The sequence below is a fragment of the Genypterus blacodes genome, unplaced genomic scaffold (assembly GCF_046128005.1).
Source record: "Genypterus blacodes isolate CSIRO-AG114 ecotype Tasmania unplaced genomic scaffold, CSIRO-AGI_Gbla_v1 ptg000499l_1, whole genome shotgun sequence".
Lineage (NCBI taxonomy): Eukaryota > Metazoa > Chordata > Actinopteri > Ophidiiformes > Ophidiidae > Genypterus > Genypterus blacodes.
The window spans coordinates 24,997-45,575 of record NW_027467258.1 but is presented as its reverse complement, the minus strand read 5'-3'; the positions used below and the strand labels follow the sequence as shown (position 1 = coordinate 45,575).

General features: G+C 49.3%; 1 protein-coding gene across 1 annotated transcript in view; it reads right to left on the bottom strand.

The window, feature by feature from the left end:
• Window positions 1-19,799, bottom strand: part of LOC142990296 (titin-like) — a 159,223-nt gene extending 139,424 nt beyond the window's left edge. Inside the window, 35 exon segments of the mRNA XM_076140034.1 lie at window positions 486-602; window positions 723-1,007; window positions 1,392-1,623; window positions 1,757-1,925; window positions 2,298-2,439; window positions 2,805-3,065; window positions 3,191-3,451; window positions 3,566-3,826; window positions 4,119-4,382; window positions 4,641-4,901; window positions 4,987-5,247; window positions 5,339-5,602; window positions 5,751-6,023; window positions 6,829-7,095; window positions 7,270-7,551; window positions 7,672-9,368; window positions 9,531-9,699; window positions 9,784-9,948; window positions 10,026-10,258; window positions 10,359-10,600; window positions 10,836-11,063; window positions 11,413-11,558; window positions 11,858-12,000; window positions 12,192-12,370; window positions 12,416-12,443; window positions 12,553-12,622; window positions 12,709-12,967; window positions 13,054-13,134; window positions 17,153-17,175; window positions 17,494-17,684; window positions 17,790-18,004; window positions 18,227-18,306; window positions 18,625-18,912; window positions 19,152-19,355; window positions 19,709-19,799. Of these exon segments, the coding sequence (XP_075996149.1) occupies window positions 486-602; window positions 723-1,007; window positions 1,392-1,623; window positions 1,757-1,925; window positions 2,298-2,439; window positions 2,805-3,065; window positions 3,191-3,451; window positions 3,566-3,826; window positions 4,119-4,382; window positions 4,641-4,901; window positions 4,987-5,247; window positions 5,339-5,602; window positions 5,751-6,023; window positions 6,829-7,095; window positions 7,270-7,551; window positions 7,672-9,368; window positions 9,531-9,699; window positions 9,784-9,948; window positions 10,026-10,258; window positions 10,359-10,600; window positions 10,836-11,063; window positions 11,413-11,558; window positions 11,858-12,000; window positions 12,192-12,370; window positions 12,416-12,443; window positions 12,553-12,622; window positions 12,709-12,967; window positions 13,054-13,134; window positions 17,153-17,175; window positions 17,494-17,684; window positions 17,790-18,004; window positions 18,227-18,306; window positions 18,625-18,912; window positions 19,152-19,355; window positions 19,709-19,799 (8,332 nt within the window).
• Between the last annotated feature and the right edge of the window lie 780 nt (window positions 19,800-20,579).

Genomic DNA, 20,579 nt, shown 5'->3' with positions numbered 1-20,579 from the left:
AATACATGTTTGTGCTCCTCTTCAAGTCTGTAGGTCTCTAATGGATCCTCATGGATTTCTTCTACAAAACAAAGATAGAAGTTCTGCCCTCCACAATAAAAGCTCAACGTATCTCCTGGATTCACTCAGTGAGCTGTGTGATGATGTAATGAGGCTAACACCTCCTCACATCTCTCTTCTTCTTCTACTGTTTGTCCTCACGACACCCTGCATGTTTATCTGCACTACATCCTCTCAGCTGCGAGGAGCTTTAGAGGCTGGAACACATGTTCATGGATCCATGAGGACCTTCAGAAGCACAACCATCTACACAACCACACAACTTACAGATACGTGTCATTGACTTAAGTCAGACTAATTAAGACTAACTAACTGAACAGTTTTCCTTCTTTCTGACAATCGAAGGGAAATCAAAATGTTTGGGTTTGTTTGTTCATAGTAGGAGGAGCAAATTCCATTTATGTTTTACAAAGGAAGATTCGTACCTTCACCAGAGACGGAGCACTGGAACTGGGCTGACTCCCCCTCTGTGACCAGGACTTCCTGGACTGGAGAAATGAGAACTGGAGCAGAGACCTGGGCCACTTCCACCACTTCAGGAACTAGAGGACACCAAGGACATCAAAGACAGGATCTTGGTTTTAAGTGTAAAGACTTGCATGGTTCCCCTGTTCTCCCATGTCAGGACTCACAGCTTCTCTCTGCTGTATTTGTGCACATACCTTCGACGGTAAGGGAGGCAGAGCTCGTCGCCTCTCCGTAGTCATTCTTGGCCTCACAATTGTAAACGGTAGCGTCCTCAGGGAAGACTTCCAGCAGCAGCAGCGTGTGCTCGTCTCCATCGTGGAGGAACTTGACCTTGTAGCCGGGGGCCAGAGCCTGGGAGTCTTTGTACCAGGAGACCTGAGGCCGAGGGAGGCCGGTCACCTGCACTGAGAACCGCGCTGAGCGACCTGACAACACTGTCAGGGCCTCCATTTGGCGCTGGATCTGAGGAGGCTCCGGGACTGGAGACACAAAGCATGACAGACAAGTCAGTTTTGGTCCTGCGATTATCATGTGTTGATCACTTCAACATTAGGTTTGCAGAATATTGATGGAACTGAAGTAACAGAGGTCTGGAGGAGCTGGTTCTATCTTGGATCTGGCTATAAGTTCATGCAATAAGTCTGTTACAACATGGTGCCACGGTGACAGAAAAATGGATCTGTCAAACTGGCGAGGCATTGAAGCTCCAATTGTCCATCCATTAGTCACATAGATACAACTGAGGTCTAAGCGCTCAGTTAAGCTACAATGCACCTATATCCAAATGTTCTTTCTCTGCTATGACAGACACTAACTTAAGATCTAAGGTTTCTCATGACTTGATAGAGGTATGGGGCTCTTACGTCTGACGTGAAGCCTCACGATGCTGCTGTTCTTGCCGGCTGAGAAGGTGTACTCTCCAGCGTCGCTCCTGTATGTCTCAGAGATGGTCAGACGGTGGAGCTTCCTGATTGTGACAGTGTTGAACCTCTCCTCCACAGAGAAGTGGATCTCCACGCCGTTCTTCATCCAGCGGCCCTCCACCTCCTCCTCATTTACCTCAAACTCAAAGGTCGCTCTTTCTTTCTCCACAACCTACAAAGAATAATTTATTGTTCAGTTTGACCCACTACTGCCCCCTACAGGGTCCAAGGTTTACGACACCCCATAATATGAACGTGTTAGCCAAAATCAACAGCATATTGGAGACGTAGCTCTTCTTACTCACCGTGATGTCAAGGCAAGCAGGCGCTGAGATCTTGATGTCGCGTCCCTCTACTGCCAGGCAGCCCTTGGACATGCTGGATCCGGCCACGGCGGTGAACTCTCCGGCGTCCGCCAGGCGGACAGACGGCAATACCAGACGGTGGACAAACTTATCGGAGGACATTTTATATCTGCGACAGAGAAGAGAAATCCTGATTGTCTCGAAAAACATGATTACATTTGAATTCTCTCTCCTCAAAAAGTGAAAGTCTGTATTGGGTCCCATCATGCATCTGGGTTCATCTGTGAGTCCTTCACAGTCACTCCAGTCGTGTTGATTGACTTAACTCTCTGTATATTTCCTGTTCTATTGAGCTCATTCTTGCACTCGGCATCTCATATAATACAGTGATAAATCTGGAACCTTCCCAGTCCCTAGCAGCCTGGTCCAGAGTGGAGCAGTAAGCCTCCAGCCTCATGGAACCTCATTACATTTTCTTATGTCTTCATATTTGAAATATTGAAGCCCTGTCATGTCCGTGGGCGTGGGCGTGGCTCCGTACCTGTCAGACATCTCCAGCTCCTGGCCGTCCTTCATCCACATCACCTGAATGTTTGGCTCAGAAACTTCACATTCGAACGTGGCTCTCTTCTTCTCTGTGATCTTCAGGTCCTTCAGGTGTTTGGTGAACTCCACCACACGAGCTGCAGAACAAACACAACTGCTCAGATTCTTTGTTCTCCTTATATTGCGCCCCCTAGGGGTCATCACTCAAAACACAAAGGAGTGACTCCACTACAAGTTTTTTTTGGCAATTTGCTAAAACTTCTGAGAGCGATTTTTTGTCTTAAGCGCCAACAAGAAGTCAGCCTTGTCATTGCCTTCATAACCCAGCGCCACCTTCAGGCAGAGTGGCTGCACACAGCTGAATCAAGCAGGGTATTATTGGTCAAGAATCACTTGACACAAAATATATTCCATGATTAGAAAACGGAGCTCCACATAAACTGAAGTATCCAGCAGTGGAATGAGTGGCGTCACACTTTAACCAACAGTAAAGACGATTTACCCTCCACATAAAGTTTGGCGGACGTCCTGGCTGAGCCGGCCATGAAGGCGTACTCGGCGCTGTCCCCAAAGTGAACGTTCCGGATGCTGAGCGTGTGCGTCAGCTGTTTGCAGCGGGCTTGGCATCGGTCGGAGGAGCGGATCTCCGTTCCGTTCTTCAGCCACTTGTAGGTGATTCCCTCATAGTTGACATTGACCTCAAACGTGATCGTGTCTTTCTCCTGAGCGTTCAGATCCTGCAGCATCGTTGTGATCATTATTGCTGTAAAATAGCAAACACAAGGCAAAGGTCACGTTAACGTCCAGGTGGCGCTGCAAAAATGATCACATCAAATACACAAAGATTTAAGAATTTATGCGTTTCACAGGTAACAGTGGCTAACTTACGGCTAACAGTTAGCGTAGCAGAGACTCGGTCATTCCCGCAGACAAACGTGTACTCAGCCGAGTCGTCCCTGCTGGTATTCATGATTTTCAGCTGGTGGACTTTCCCCTGGACCACGATCCTGAACTTCTCGCTCATCTCGATCTCCACGCCATTCTTCAGCCACGTGGACGGCACATTGAAGTGCGACACCTCGCACTCAAACGTGGCCACCTGAGTCTCTGGGAGTTTCACGTTCTTCAAGGGACGCGTGACGCGCAGAGCTGAGGAGCAAAGGCCACCAGAAATAGAGTCAACATTTGTCAAGTTTTACTTGCTGATCACCTTAAGTCCTTTAAGTGTCTTAGGGTCACTAAAGGCCTCTGTCTAACACTTACACTCAACGGTGAGGCGAGCGCTGCACTGCAGGTGCCCCGCCACGGCGGTGTACTCGCCCTCGGTGCTCTGGTCCACGTCCTGGACAATCAGTTTGTGGGTCTTCTTCTCTGACACCATCCTGTAGTGTTGGCCGGGCTTCAGCTCCGTGTGCTTGAACATCCATTTCATTGGAATGTCTTCCTCAGAAAGGCCGACCTCAAACTCAACCGTCGCCCCCAACAGCGACGTCACATCCTTGGGCTTCTTCAGGATCTTGATCGCTGTGGCACAAATTTGTGGGTGATTATTACAATAAACAACTGTGTAGAAATACTGAGCTCCAGAACATCTTAGCACATTTTGTTCACTGGTTCACAACAACAATAAAGTTCAACAACAATAAAGAGTCCAGGAGTCCTAACTGGAGGATAGTTTGATCTTGGTAGACGTATGAACTCCAGTGTGTGTGTGTGTGTGTGTGTGTGTGTGTGTGTGTGTGTGTGTGTTCTACACGTTTGTGAATCTTGTTTTATTGTTCAATTTGATTGCACTTTGTATTTTTGGTGTTCTTACTCTCCACGTTGAGCCTGGCGTTGGCGGACAGTTTGCCCAGTTTGAAAGAGTAAACCGATTCGTCCTGGGTGTTGCAGTTCCTGATGGTCAGGGAGTGGACAGTTCCCTCCACCGTGATCTCGTATTTGTCACTGCTGCGGATCTCCACGCCATTCTTGATCCACTGCGCTCCCCTCACGTTCTCGTGTGTTAGCTCCAGGCTGAAAACCGCATCCTGAGTTTGGACCACATTCAGGTTCTTCAGAGTCTTCTTCACCTTCACAGCTATGAAACAAAAGATTGGTCACCAGAAGCCAAAAGTATGATATCCAATAAGATTAAAGCTTTATTGAGTCCTGTGGGACTCCAGTGACCTTCTGTCCTCCTAACACACTCTGCTAACTTCAAACACTTCTGCTCAGCTGGACACACTGGTTCCTGTGCCGCGTACAACATGATATTAAACTTCCTCCTATGTTTCAATCAACACGTGTACTCGTACAGCAGAAAGTTTTATGAAAGGTTCCTAATAAGCAGACATACCCTCGACTTTCAGGGAGGCGGAGGTCTTGGAGGTGGCCACCTGGTAGGTGTACTCTCCGACGTCAGTGGCTCTGGTGATGATGATGACGAGGCGCCTGACAGCGCGCTCCACCTCACTCACAACATTCTCACTGAAGTCCACCAGATGGCCGTCTTTCAGCCATTGTCCCTCGGCGGCAGGGTTGGCCACCTCGCACTCCAGCACAGCTGTCTGGGAGTCGGCCACCACCAGGTCACAGAGGGGCTTCTTAATGGCGCCACCTAGTGAAGGAAGGGTTTGGGTTGGCTAATGCATACCAGGGTTCAGGTCTTTTCATTATTTCGATTTAAACCTAAGTCCTCCTACCTGTGACAGTCAGCATAGCGCTGCTTGTCTTCTCGCCTGCTGCGAACATGTACTCGCCCTCCTCATCCTTCATGGCGTTCATGATGGTCAGGGTGTGGCGTTTGCCCTTGGATTCCATTTTGTACTTAGGTCCAGCTTTCAGCGGCTGCCTCTTGAAGGTCCAGAATGCGTCAATGCCCGGGTGAGAAACTTCCACTTCAAAGGTCACATTCTCAGACTCAGAGCACTCTTTGTCCTTCATCTGAGAAACGATATGGACCGCTGCAAAGAGGAAAAGAGTTCAGTCCACAAATCCTAAAGTCTCCAACTGGGATTATTCAGCCTGTTTCAGGAAGTGCAGACGTTTACTTACTCTGAACCGAAAGCTTGCAGCTGGTGTCGGCCCGCCCGACAACCAGTTTGTAGCGTCCCTCATCAGAGGCGAAGGTCCGGCTGAAAACCAGCCGCTGCTTGGCCCCTTTGGCCACCATCTGGACTCTGTCGCTGGCCGTCAGCAGCTTATCATTTTGGAACCATTTGACCGAGCTGACGTCCTGAGCAGAGATCTTGGCCTCCAAAACCACTTTGGTGCCCTCCACAGCTGTGGTGTCCTTGAGCGGGACTTGGATGCGGATAGCTGCAATGTAAACAGACAAAACATTTTCATTTAAATCAGGAAACCAGGATGCACAATGGAGGCCAGCACACTATTACAGTCAACTTTAAGTCAAACACAATCGTGTTTTATAGCTCAATGTTTCCTAAATTGTAAAAAATCATCTTACTCTGAACCACCAGCTTTGCAGAGGTTGAGATCCCCTGAGCAGGAACCGTGAAGGAGTACGTCCCTAAGTCATCCTTGCTTGTATCCTCAATCAGGAGTTTGTGGATCTGTTTGTCCACAACAATGTGGATGCGGCCCGAGGCGGTGATGGGCTGCCCGTTCTTCAGCCAGGTTCCTTCAACGTTCTCCTGGGAGAACTTGACCTCGAACTGGCCAATGTCTCCCTCACACACGGTGAGGTCAGTCAGGGGCTGCATCAGGGTCACTGGACGCACTGCAGACGCGGAGGTCAACATGTTAGACTGTTAACTTTCAAACATGACGGTGATATTCTTGACTTTTCTCACACATTCCTGTCAACAGCATGTGAGCGGTTCGGCCTGACTAAACACAGCATCGGCTCTTTAGTGTCTAAAGGAATGCTGTTACTCTGACGACATCTATGCGTCATCTAAACCCTCCAGCAAAGGCGACCTGAGACACCAAGAAGGTGCATGGATAGAATTCATGGATGGCTTCAAAAGAAGAGAAGGGTCATCCTTCAAGAAACACTACCCGGATCCTCCCTCTTAGGACATCACCTACTCTGTCTTAGCTCTTCTGATGCTCTTGTTTTTCTAATCTTTCATTTCTAATCTGTCCTTTTGTTTTTTGTTTTTTTCTCATTCATCATAGTACCTAACTTATTGCACTTCTACTCTAGCTCTAGTTTTGCTCTTAGCTGTTGGTTTAGGAAGGAAATGCGCTTACGATTTCTTGTGACCTGAAGTTCTTTTATCTACCTATCTATCTTTGTTCTAACACACTGATTGTAAGTCGCTTTGGATAAAAACTCCTGCTAAATGACCCTAATGTAATGTAATGTAATGTAATGTGATCCTCAAGGGAACATGAAGGAAGTTCTGTAGAAATTTGTTTCATGTTATTGTGCTCTACAATCTGAACAGTTTGTACAGTTTGTGTCAGTTTGTGATCTTTGTTGTGTTAATGCCTCCTCCATGGCAGATGAATCCCCTGAGGATCACCAGTATGAGCAGTCAGAGTTTGGTATATTAAATGTGAATAAACACGTTACTCACCTTTCATCTTGAGTGAAGCAGTGGACTTGAACTCGGCCACCTTGAAGGTGTACTTTCCCTGGTCCTCCTTCTTGACGTCCTTCACCGTCAGGGTGTGGCGCCCACGCCGGGAGGATATGGCGTATTTACTGCTATGAGAGAGCAGTTTGTCTCCGAAGTACCAGCTGCCATCTGCGTCCTCACGGGACACTTCACACTCGAACTCGGCTGAGTACGTCTCAGGGACCTCTGTGTTCTCCAGCTGCTTCACCATCACCAGTGGCTCTCCTGAAAGCATGACACATCACAAGAGCTTCTCTATGACCAACAGGAATGTTACAACTTCTGCTTGTTTCTGGACAAGATTATCTTAAATTACACAAAATGTAGTTTGAAAGTCAAGAAAAAAGAAGAGCATCTCTAAAACTTCCTGGACAAAAACCTCTATTCAGCGTCGCTCACCTTCCACGATGAGTCTGGCCGTAGTCTTGATGTGTTCGTCCTCTATGAGGGCGCAGGAATAGTCTGCATCGTCCTTCATGCCGATAACCAGCACGGACAGGAAGTGGACCTTCCTGTCAGAGTGCATTCTGTATTTGTCGCCAGAGAAGATTTCCACGTTGCTCTTCAGCCATTTGACCTTGACGAAGGGCTCGTTGGTCTCGCACTCGAAGGTTGCCATGGTGTCCTTCTCATTGGCGTTGACATTCTCCAGCGGCTGTATGAAGGTGATGACCTGCTTTGCTGCAAAAAACAAAACAAACACAGTGAGAAAATATCAAAGTCTAGGCCTGAACTTAAACCGGAACTGAACTTGATGCTCATGATTACTCATTTTATTTTCATTCATTTTAACCACGGTACCTTGCACGAGCAGGAAGGCGTGGCTGGACGTCTCTCCTGCCTTGTTAAAAGCTTTGACCATGATGCTGGCAGAATCCTCGGCTTGGACATCTCGGATCACCAGTTCGCATACGTGATCCTCGGGCCAGTACCAGTAGACCCGGTCCGACTTTTCTAGCTCAACGCCATTCTTGAACCACTGGCACTCTGGTTCAGGTCTGCCAACGACTCTGACTCTGAATTTGACTTCATCGCTCAGTGCCACTGTTTGGCTGGTGATTCGCTCCTGGATCTTTGGTGCTTCCATGCTGGCCGAGAGCTTGACCCGCTCCGGTTTGAGGGGTGTGGCGGTAAGTTTGCGAGCCTCTGCCTCCTTCTTCTTCTCAGCCTCCTCCTTCGCCTTGGCACGATGAAGCAGCTCATCCTTTGTCTTTTTCAACAAGTCCTCATAGGAATCATCCCTCTTTCGTGACTTGAGTTCCACGGCGGTGATGGACTCGTAATAGCCTTCCTCTGTCCTGCGCTTGAACTTGCCCCTCAGCTCCTCTGACTCCTCTACGGACTTCTCGTGGGTGATCCTCTGGGCCTTCTTCAGCTTGACAACTTCCTTCAGCTGAGAATCCTCTGTGGGTTTCTCAGCCTTCACCACTGTAAACGATGTTTTCCCAGGTTCTGGTGCAGCCTCTGGGGCCTTGGCCTCAGGAGCACGACGAAGATGAGTTCTGAAGTCCTGTTTTTCCTGGATCTCAAACTTCACAGTGTGCTCTGCAGAGCCCACGATGTTGTCTGCCACCACTTTGACCTCTCCTGCGTCATAGGGCTTGATGTCAACAATCTCTAAGTAGTAAATACCATCGTAACGGAGTCTGTACCTCTTGCTTTTGCGGATCAGTTGCCCATTGAGGTACCAGTTAACCTTGGGTGATGGATAACCGGTCACTCTGCAGCGGAATCGTGCAATGTCTCCTTCCAGCACCCGGGCTGGTTCAGGAACCAGGACAATCTCAGGTTTGGTCTTTTCAGTTTCCTCGTCTGTGCTGACCCCCGCAGGTCCTCCCTCGTGGGCCAGGCGTTCAATCTCATCCATCCTCTGCACTCCCCTTCTGCCTTCAGGAAGCTGCGATTCCTCCACCAGCCCCTTCTCGTCTTTGACGATCAGAGTTGCTGAGGTCTGGTCAGCTCCAAAGTTGTTGCTGGCTCTGCAGGTGATGACGCCGCTGTCTCTGTTGTATGCAACTTCATAGTCCAGACTACAATAGCCAAATTCGTTGACCATGCGCAGCCTGTTCGCGGCGTCCAGAGGTTTGCCGTCGTGCAGCCACTCGACTACCATGGTGGGGTCACCGATAGGGGTCAGCCTGCACTCAAAGTGAGCGGGACCAAGGCGCTTCATCCTAACAGAGGTTAGTTTCTTCTTAAACTGAGGTTTCTGCTGTGTCTCTTTGTCATAAAGGTCGCCCTCCTCCCACTGCTCCTGGCCATAACGAAGATGAAGCGGCTCCACCTCTGGAGGGGCGATCTCTTTGGCCTTGTAGGTTCCTTTGGGGATAATCAGCCTTCTTTCTGGTTCCGGCTCAACAAAGTCCACCTCCACGTTTACTCTGCAGCGAGTGGTGTCTCTGCCGGCCTTGTTGATGGCGGTGGCGGTGTACCAGGCGCTGTCTGAGCCAGCGGCTGAGGGAATCTGGAATTTTGCGTCACCTCTGGTTCCTTCAATCCTGAAGAAACAGACACACTTCCATCAAAGGTGTGAACTTCACCCAGCCTCATTTTCACATGTGGAGGTTTTGGTTGATGGTCAATATTACTAATAATTTCAAATCAAACTTACTTAAAACCACAACAAGAGAATGACTGAGAATATCTATTTTCAAGCATACCTGATGTTTGGGTGTTTGTGTGCGGTGACGATGTCGCTGTTCTTCAGCCACACAATGTCAGGAATTGGGTTTCCAATGGCTCTGACAGCGAGTTCAACCAGAGTGCCCTGCTTCACACTGATGTTCTTCAGCTTCTCTGTGAACTGAGGACGCTCCAATGTCTCTTTAGCTATGGAGAACAAGAAATAAATGGTTTTAGATGACAAACAGACAGGCAGACAGACAGGCAGACAGACAGGCAGACAAATCTTACCATCCACAGTGAGAGTTATGGACATGGAAGACCTTCCAGCTCTGTTCTGAGCCACCACGGTCCACTCTCCAGAGTCCTGTGGCAGGGCCGGGGCAATGATCAGGGACTGGGTGCCGTCCTCTTTAACCACGATCTTGTGGGTGTAGTCGCTCACCACTTGTTGTCCTAAAGAACACAGATGATGTTTAATCAGCCCAAAAGAAGAATGAACACAGGGAAAGTAGAAGCGAGGTTTGGCTCACCGTTGTGGAACCAGTACGTATCGGGCATCGGCCTGCCGACAACCTTCAGGTCAAAGCGGGCGGTCTGGCCCTCGGAGCATCGACATGAGGACGGCTTCATGACAAACACGGGCTTGTAGAGTCTTTCCAGCTGAGCTTCGTCAGTCTCATCGAGCCTGCGAGCCGGGGAGCGTCCAGGCGAACGGCTGGACGAGCGACCGGGTGAGCGGCTCAGAGAGCGCGGAGACGTTGACCTGATCCATATCAAAGTGTCAAAGGGGAAACAATGTAATAATCCCTACAATATTTCTGTGGATTTCAGATATTTTGACGACGTGGTGTGAGCGGTCTCACCTGATTCTCTGTACTGCGGGCTGTGTCGTGTATCTCTGAGGGGCACCTGCACCAGATGGCTCCACGTAGAGCTTTCCAGAGCTCACAGCGTTCCCCTTCATGTTGCTGGCAAAGGCGGTGTAGACGCCCTCATCTTCAGGCAGGACCACAGGCAGACGCAGGCTGGCCCGACCGTCCTGTAGCACCTCCATCTGGTACCGGTCTCCTGCTCTGATCCTCTGGCCGTCTTTGTACCAGGCGATCTGACAAGAACAAAAACATCTCATCTGATATTTGCCTTTCACTGATTTATCAGTTTTATGAATATTTAACACCTATTTATCTTAATTCAACTTCAACTTTTTATTCTAAATTGTTGAGTTTTCCTGACCTGCTGTGTCATCACAGCCCTACAGTCTTACAGCTATCAAGACCTTTACACAATACTGATCTACAGTCACATAGTGTACTTGTGCTTGAGTCTGATCAGGTCTTCACCTTGGGAAGAGGCAGTCCAGCCATCTTACAGTGGAAGGTCGCGCCCATTCCCTCCATGATGCGGTAGTTTTTGACAGCCGTGTCGAAGGCGGGCTGGACAGCTTCGTCGGCGATGGCGGTCACCATCACCTCTCGGTCCTCAGTCACCAGCTCGCGGTAAGTGATCCTCATGATGCAGAGCTCGATCTCCTGGATGATCCGCAGCTCGATGGCAGAGAGATGGAATTCCTGCAGACGCCAAGAGTCACACGTATGAAAACAACTAAAAGCTTCTTCCTGTGGGGGTCGATTGATTTGTTCTAAGGCAATCACGGATGACTCAAAGTCAGTGCGTCTGAACCGCATGAGGGGCTGTGAATGTTCACTTCTCTTTCTCTTCTCCTCCCTGCCTCTCTAGTCTGGATCACAATCTGGCTGATTATATCCTTTCAACCTTTGCTGTTATACTTAAAGTTCAATTCCTCCCTTATATGTTCAAGATGGATACCTGGAGCAGGAAAGTTAGACCCGAGCTCCAGAGTGACCCAGTAACCTGTGCTGGTTCTGACCCGGTGGGTTCAGACATTAAACCTTGTACCTGTCCAGAGATGATGGTGGTCGTCCTCTGCTCCGTTGTTGTAACAACGACTGGGGGGATGTGGGCCGGCCTGGGCTCCTGCACCACGGTGGTCACTTCAGCCTTAAAGGTCACTTCCTGTTTCTTCATGTAGACTTCATATTCCTCTGTTACCAAAAACAAACAATTCAACCTTATTTATTATTTTGACATCATGATAAGTCACAGGTTATTTGAGTTTGATGTAATATTCAGTGTGCAGGTCAGTGATTATTGTGACTGTATTTGTTGTTGTATTTCCTTTTTTTTCACCGCAGCACTGTGACAAAACCTGACTTAGGGGAGATTCTCTAAATGTGTGACAGAGTGTGAAGGACAAAGCTCAAGCTGAAAGAATGTTCTGGAGTGAAATAGGTTTGTTTCTTTGGACAGTATGCAGATTGAGTGACAGGTGCAGCAGACGCACCTTCCTCCAGCAGACAGGCGGAGGCTGAGGCTTCTCCATGCTGGTTCTTGGCAAAGACAGAATATTCTCCAGCGTCATCAGCAAAGGTCATGGAGATCTCAAGGCGGCATTCTCCAGTCTCCTTCTTGTAGGCGACTTTGTATCTGGCAGACGACAGAAAGTAAAGAAACGTGACTACGTCATGGAGGGAAGAACAGCGCCCCCTAGAGGCTGTGGTGTTTCTGACACCCTGTAAGTTTGACTACAACAGTTTTCTTGCATTGATCTGCCTCATTCTGTTTAGTTTCTGGGGGATTCTGGTACATGAGTGTCAGGAACACTTCCTGTTTGGTACCTGTATCCGGTGGTGAGCGGGATGCCGCTCTTCTTCCAGATGATGTGCGGTTTGGGACTTCCTCCCACTTGACAATCAAACACCACACTTCCTCCCTCCACCAGCTTCTGGACGCTGGGCTTCCTGAGGAAGCAGGGAGCAGCAGCTGCAGCTGTCTCAGTCTGAGACACCAGGGACACCTGGGACACCTGGGACACCTGGGACACCTGGGACACCTGGGACACCATCTCTTCTTTGGCTGCAACAGTCACTCTGCAAAAACAGCATTAAATGTCCCTCATGTATTGTGATGAGGATTAACTATTTAATTCAGCTAACCATGTTAAACCGACTGCAAACACTATAAAAAGGTTAGACTCACAGTTTCTCCTGAGTCTGGACGTGTTCGCTGACAGCAGTGATGTCCTCCCTGCTCTCGATGTCCTCAGACACTGAAGATAAAGGAAACATAAGCATGAGCGTGGATCCCAAACCTCCTGTGCAGCAGTGTGATGTGGTTCCTGTGCTTTGTGCTGACCCTGAACGAGCAGGTAGCAGGACGTGCTCATGGTTCCTGCTTCGCTGGTGGCGGTGCAGGTGAAGCGGCCGCTGTCCTCGGCAAAGGCCTCACGGATCACCAGGCGGGCAAATCCGTTCTTGTAGCTGATCTGGAAGTCGATGGAGGTCTCGATCTGGTAGTCCTCTCTGAACCACATGATGGCGGGGGTTGGCTGACCACTGATCTGACACTCCAGGGTCACAGACTCACCTTCTGTCACATTTGTGTTCTTCAAGGCCTGTCACCAGAAAAGGTTTTAGCCACAAAGTCAACATTCAATGTTGCAATGATCTGTGAGGATATTTCATGAAAGCAGCTACTCACGGCCACCAGTGTGGGCGGGACCACAGCGCCACCACCTGGAGAAGGGACGGCCGCCGCCTCTGCCACCTGCAGCACAGAGATCTGTTAGCCGCCTGTCACATGGAAACAAACTGCTCCCATGGCTGAAATACTGAAGTCATGAGTACAAACCCTCAGAAATCTGCAATTTATTTCATGGATTTATTTTATGTGAGCATTATTCTCGGTTGTTTCTTTTTCCAGAAATCAAACCAAAGGACTCAAAGAGTTTGTCTGTAATGAATGACCTTTAAAATGAGCCTTTATTTACAAACACCAAAGTCATGACATCAGTGTCTCCATGGCAACCACAGCCCTGAAAACACGGCAAACACACGAGAGACAGGAAGTGGGAGGAGACGATGAGGAACATTGAAAGTGTGAAGCTTTGGGGAAAAAAGAGGAACTGGCACAGATATGATGGAGCCGAGGTCAGAAGAGCCTCAAGAGGTGAGGAGGTGAGGAAGAGGAGGTGAGTAGCATCAACAAATTCAGTCTGGATTAGGGGGGAAACTGATCTGGATTCTCACAGAAACCAAGAAAACCTGAATTGTTCTGAGCACAGAGGGACGTTCTGATCTCATAAAGGATCAGATCATGGTTCGACGTTAAAGATACCATTAAAGCCATTAAAGCCATTAAAGCCATTAAAGCCAGTAGAGCTTCAGAAGCTTGGATCGAAGAAGTTTCCCTCCTCTCGCTTGAAGGAGTTTGTGAGCTGAACTTTACTTTGCATTCTCACATTTAATTGTTCCTGCTGGAAAATGACACCAAACGACCTCATTATTAGAGTTACTATGGCAACCCAAGTGTCTTTAACATCCACATCAGTCTAACCCTAACTCTAACCCATCGTCAGGTTTTCTTGTCTCACTGTGCAGATGCGACTCGCTGAGTTACAAACCTGAGACCTCCAGTCCGCCTCGCCCGTCTGAAACTGAGCGCCAAACTGAATCTGATATTTCTCAACCGAGACTTTGAACGGCGGGGGGAGGGGCTCTGGCCCGGCCCTCATCTCCACCGCCGCAGTACGACACGGGCTGGGCGACTTGACGGGTCGGATGATCTTTCTAGCGGCGGCGGAAGATGAAGTGATCTCTTTCTGCAGAGTGGCGATAGCGGAGCCGGCGATGGAGACCTGAGCCGAGCCAAGAACAAGAGCAGCACGTCATCATCAACACGTTGGTTCAGTCGGTGTTAAAGCACAGCAGAGGGAGGAAGCAGCCGTGTTAGATCACTAAAGCCACCGGGAGGGAAACCAGACGGGACCAACAAGGAATTTAATCGATTAAAAGGAAGGAAACGAAGCGGGGTTAAAGGCCAAGGGGGGAATTCATTTGTTATTTGATGTAAATGACTATTATTATAATTCTACACCATCGTTCACACCAGGCGGAGGCCCGGGCAAGCAGGAAAAATGTTTGACACCAAGTGAATGAGCCTCACACTGGTTCCACACGCTGGAGCTTGAGTGACGGCCGAACGACCAAACTCACTTCCTGCCCCACATGATGGACAGACAAGCAGCTACACTACCAGCAACGGCTAATGTTAGCTTGTGATTTTGCTCACCATCATCAGTGCTAGCTAGCTAACTGCGTCTCCACGGGTCTCTGTCCTTAGCCGAGGACATGAGGACTATCCTGGCTGCTATTAACAATCAAATCACTCGCTCACAACATAAATGGAACCAATGTGAGGTAGCAGACGATCTGAAGAAGCTAAATGTTAGCACCTTCTAGAAAATGGATCTGGAAGATGGAACTTAAAGTCCAATCATTCCTAACAGGTTTGGTTATGAACATAAGTGGTTTTCCAGCTTGCCCAGGTTTGCGCTCTTCTTACCTCGTAGCTAGATTCAGGTTTTGGAATAGAGATTTTAGAAACAGTGAAATGTGTCACTGGGGAGGGGGCGGGGCCAGTTTCCACGTGGGCGGAGATTTCTGTCACTCTCTGAATCTGGAGTAACCAAGAGAGTTGACACAGAGCCGTTACAACGCAGGAGGAGCTTCATCTTTGAAGATCTGAGTCACATGAATGCTTGGTCTAAGTGATCTGGCGGTCTGAGCCAGTCTGACCTTGGCTGCTGACGGGGCAGATTCAGCTCTAATGTCCTGAGCAGTCGTAAGCGTTTGTCCAGCCTGCGCTCTCATCGTCCAACCGGCCTGCTGCCTTAACTCCGCCTCTACGCGCTCCTCTTCCTCTTCGGCCGGGCCGCCCTCTGCGTGGGGGGGCTGGCGGACGCGAGCCAGGTCGACGGCGGCCATCACCGTGGCTACTGCCGCTTTTTTCCCGCCCTCAGCCTGGAGACACAACGAGCAGCTGAAGAACATTCTGAAGCTCTCAAGACGTTCATGCCAGTCACTATGAAGCCAAGTCCATGTGGGTGAAACATGACATCATCTCTGAGATCTTCACCTCTGACCTCTGTGTGTGTGTCAGTGTGTAGATGTTCTCCTCCTCTCAGCTCTGTAGGTCTCTAATGGACCCTTATGGATCCATGATCACGTGTCAGAGCCTCTAAAGCTCCTCTACATGGAGACAGAAGCTTAGATACAGACTGATATGTTGACCTCTGACCCTGAACCCTCTGTATGATGTCATGGATGTCTATGGCACAGCTTACAGAGACACATACAGAGTTCAGATGATGAAGATCTTAACATTTAGTTACTATAATTTCTTTCCAGCTCAAATTTAGATGTGTAACTATTGTTTACATGTAATTTGTGTCTTCACATACACACACACACACACACACAAACACACACACACACACACACGTATTCCTCAGATATGTTTGAGTTTGCGTGCAGCACCAACAAGAGTCAAACTGCGTGAATGAAGAGGTAGATGGAGGTGAAGAAACGTGAAGCGATCACCGCAACCGGGTGGCAACAGAAACAAAAAAGAGTGAAGGTGTGAAGCCCGGGGCGAGACGGACGCACAGCTACCTGCTCCTCCGTCTGACAGGAAGCAGGGGGGTCCCGCTCAGAATGGAGGGAAAAATGAAGCTGGTTAGCGTGAGGAAGAACCTCGTCACCATGGAAACCAGGCCAGACACCTCTTTGCGGATGCTCTCGGCTCAAAACAGGCGAAGACACCTGGAGCTCAAAGACGTTGGACGTGTCTTCAGAGACGGACCAGGGACTAAAACTCTTCTCATCTGCAGTTTCTTCATCATCCACAGACATCTTCTCATCAGAAGTTTGACAAAAACCAGAGCAGCTTGTGCTCAACGCATCACTGCACGAGTCTGAGTCTGAGTCTGAGTCTGAGTCTGAGTCCTGGTCGCTGAGGCCACAGGTCAGCTCGGCATCCTGGGTAATACTGACGTCATCTGGCATTCCAGATAATTCTGAGTCCGTCGTGTGAGGCTAACAACCAAAGCAGGAGGGGTTAACGTTCATCACCATGGCAACAACGTGACCTGTAAACCCTCCAGAGGCTGAAGTCTGAAGTCTACATGTGAGATCTCATATGAAAATAACATTTGTGATAGAAACTCAACTTTACACTCCAGAGGTTTGCAGACGTGTGGAAGTAAAGGTACCACAGTATATTCATGATTATATTATACAAGTTAACCGTGTGTTCTTGGCAATCATTTGATATTATGTAACTGTTCAATATTAGAAAGGAAGGTCACAATTTGTTCTTAACCTTGAGTGTTTTACCAGAATCGTTCATCCATCATCAGCGAGGAAGCAACATTGTGTCTCTGAGGTCACCGTGACATGGTTACTATGGTAGCCAGGGCAACAATAGAACAATAGAAAGGCCCCCACCCTGTATCTCCATGATATAAAATGATGTTGGCTCTATGAAGCCCAGTGTATTCACTGTGACGTGTGATAAAGCGCTCATGTGTGATTGATTAAAGATACGCAGCCTCAACCGTCTCCGCAAATTGATATATAGAATTATACCATATAATTGGCGTCACGAACAGGATTGGCAAGAGGACCTGCTGGACGCGAACCTTCTTTTCTTTCTTTTTTAGCGTGTTGTGTATTTGTCTTGTGTTACTCATTCTGCTGACTCTCTTAAGCCCCGCCCCTCCCCCCGGCCCCGCCCTCACCTGCTGCTCCCAGCGCTGCTCCACTCCCACCTGGGAGACGCCACCGGTCACACTGGTCACGCTGGTCATACTGCTCACGCCGCTGACGCCACTCACGCCGCTCACGCCGCTGACGCCGCTGACGCCGCTGACGCCGCTGACGCCGCTGACGCCGCTCATGGCGCTGACGCCGCTGACGCCGCTCATGGCGCTGACGCCGCTGACGCCGCTCATGGCGCTCATGCCGCTCATGCCGCTGATGCCGCTCACGGCGCTGACGCCGCTCACGCCGCTCACGCCGGTCATACTTCTGACGCCGCTGACGCCAGTCATACTGGTCATACTGGTCATACTGGTCATACTGGTCATACTGGTCTTGCTGCTCATGCTGCTCATGCTGCTCATGGCGGCGTATCCGGCCTCAGCTGTGTAGTCTCCCCGCTTCCACGGCGGCGGGACGTCAGCTCCGGCGATCAACTGTTTGCGCGTGGTGAGGGGTGATTTGACGGGCCGGATGGGGGACACAGAGAGTCTAGAGGTGGGAGAAACAGGCCTGTGGGGGGGGGAGGAGGAGGCGGGGTCACACCTTCATACATCAAACCATGAGGGGCGGGGCTATTAAAGAACAAAATGTGAGCAAATGTGAAACTCTGCCCACCTGACGGGCATGGGCACGGGAGCCTTCACGTGCCGGACAGGAGACGGGGACTGCTGCCGTCCTCCGGTCACCTTGACGACCAGCGAGGCCTGTGTGGGAGACTTGGATGTGGGTTTGGGAGGAACGCGGGGCGGAGTCTTGTGAGCCAGCTGCAGCTCGCCTCCTTCAACCTGAACCTCCATCATGGTGGCGGCCTGGAAACTGGCGCCCACCCTCTGATGAGCAGAGGGAGGTATGAATCCAGATTTAACTTGAGTTCAATCGAAATAATCATGAAATGAAGTCATAACAATAAATACATTTATGTAAATATATAAGTGTGATTGATTATAGAGAAGAAGAAGAAGACAGGAAGAGCTCAAGATAACAGGAGGACAGAGTGACTGTGATGAGGTTCAGGAGGTCACAGGGGTCACAGGGGTCACAGGGCGTCTCACCTTCTCCACTCTGGTCTGACGAGACATCTGAGCGCTGGATATAACTGTCTTTGTTTTCTTAGCAGGTACGGCTTCTTCACCTACACACACACACACACACACACACACACACACACACACACACACACACATTCATGATTTAAAGAAGTGGTCTTGATTGTTTTTTTTGGATTTATGTGCACTTGTGTTTGTTTGTGTGTGCCTGTGTGTGAGTGTATGTGTGTATGTGTGCATGTGTGTATGCGTGTGTGCGTGTATGCATGTGTGCGCATGCGTGTGTATGCGTATGTGTGTGTGTGTGCCTAGATATGTGTGTGCATGTATGCATGTGTGAACGTTGGTGTATGTGTATGTGTGTGTGTGTGTGTGTGTGTGTGTGTGTGTGTGTGTGTCCTCACCCTGAACTAGCAGTTCGGCGGTGGACGTGGCTCGCCCGCTGCTGTTGCTGGCGGTGACAGAATATGTCCCAGAATCCTCTGGGAAGGCCTCGGCGATCAGCAGGCTGTAGAGCTCCCCCTCCTGGAGGATCCTGAAGTCTGCCGAGCTCTGGATCTCCGCCCCCTCCCTGTAGAACTTCACCACAGGAAGTGGTTTTCCTGTGACGCGCACGTCCAGACGCACCTGGCTGCCCTGACGCACGCTGGAGCTCTGCAGCCTCTGAAGGAAGCTAGGGGGCGCTGTCTCAGCTGAGGACACATGAGAGAGTTCACACTTCACATGTTTGATTCATTATTCAACTCAACGTGTCAACAAAGTAGAAACATTTGTGGTAAATCAGATTTTGGACGTCCAATTCGAATCAACTTTATTTATTTAGCACCAAATGACAACAGACGGCCCTGGAGGCAGGTTTACACAGAGCAGGTCTGGACCGACTCCAGAGCCACCAGACTCTGTGCAGTGAGTTGGTAAGTGAGGGTCTGACCTGTGACGAGGAGTTCGGCGGTGCTGGTGGCTTGTCCTGCCCCGTTGGTAGCTCTGACTGAAAACCTCCCACTGTGTGCGGCGGTCACAGCGGGGATCCTCAGAACAGCGCGGCCGTCACTGAACGAGATCTGAACGCCGGGGAGAGCGGCGGTGGAAAGAACCTGGCCATCACGAAACCAGCTCACTTCAGGAACTGGAGATCCTGCAGAGGGCAGAACCAAAACAATTGAACCTCCAATTGAACCTCTCACTCACTGTCAACTGTCCCTGAATATCCAAACCAGACTAGACCTGCAAAATAGTGAGCTTGCTGCTCTGTTAACCAGGATACTGAACCTTGTGCTGGCCTGCTCTGTTCTCCACATTCTGGACCCCCAGTCGCTGCTAAAACTCAACTGGACCTGCAAAATACTTCATTCACTGCTGGACTGCTATGATCCCCCAATACTGGACCCCCCAAACCCACTGAACTCCCTGCTGAAGCTACAAACCTCACGATCCCTGTAAACAGAACAGAACCAGATCAAACCCAGGACTCTGTTTAAGCGTTCTTACCGCTGATCTGGGCTTCGAACGCCGCGGCACTACCCTCTAGTGCCACGACGCTCTGCAGCGGCTGGATGAACGTGGGAGCCTGAGTGCTCATGTTGGTCGGCACCCTGCGGAGGAAACAGAGGCTCGGCAATCAATGATCAATACATCAACCATCAATACCACATCGACCTACAGTGACTCTGCAGAAACGTTCAACCAAAGCAGACGGCAGCCATATGGTGTTTGGACTTAAATGAAACACTTTGAAAGATGAAATGTGATTTAAAGTTAACCCTTTAGCGCCGCACAGCTGTTACTCAAGATTTACAGACATTTTCAAAGGAGAACATTTATTATTTAAGAAAACAAATTTAATAAAAAGTATAATTAGCAATCATGAAAACAATGACTGGTGAAATGATCTCAAATGTTCTCCACTTGAAGAGGGAATAAAAATAGCAGCGGGTTTGAGTTTCAGAGAAACGAGCAGCAGGTCTAAATATATCAGGGGCGGAGCTTAGAAGTGGAAGCAGTGCTGACAGACAGCAGCATATGGAGGACTGCCCCCTGGTAAACCCATCATCATCATCATCATCATCATCATCATCAGAAACAAAAACACGTCACCATCAGAGCTCAAAACTGAAAAACTGAAAATAATCACATGACCATGAAAACTAAATAAGATCAATCAGCTGCACAGATTTCATGGAAATAGAATACACAAAGTTTAATAACACAAAGTGGGTCAAAAATGAAAATGAAATAAAAGACTAGAATTGGAGCATTGGAGCTAATCACTAAATCAATCAAACACCAAACTAAATGAGCAGCAGCAGTCACATGACCTCATTGACCTCTGTGCCCTCTGGCACCCTGCGGCAGGTCAGCA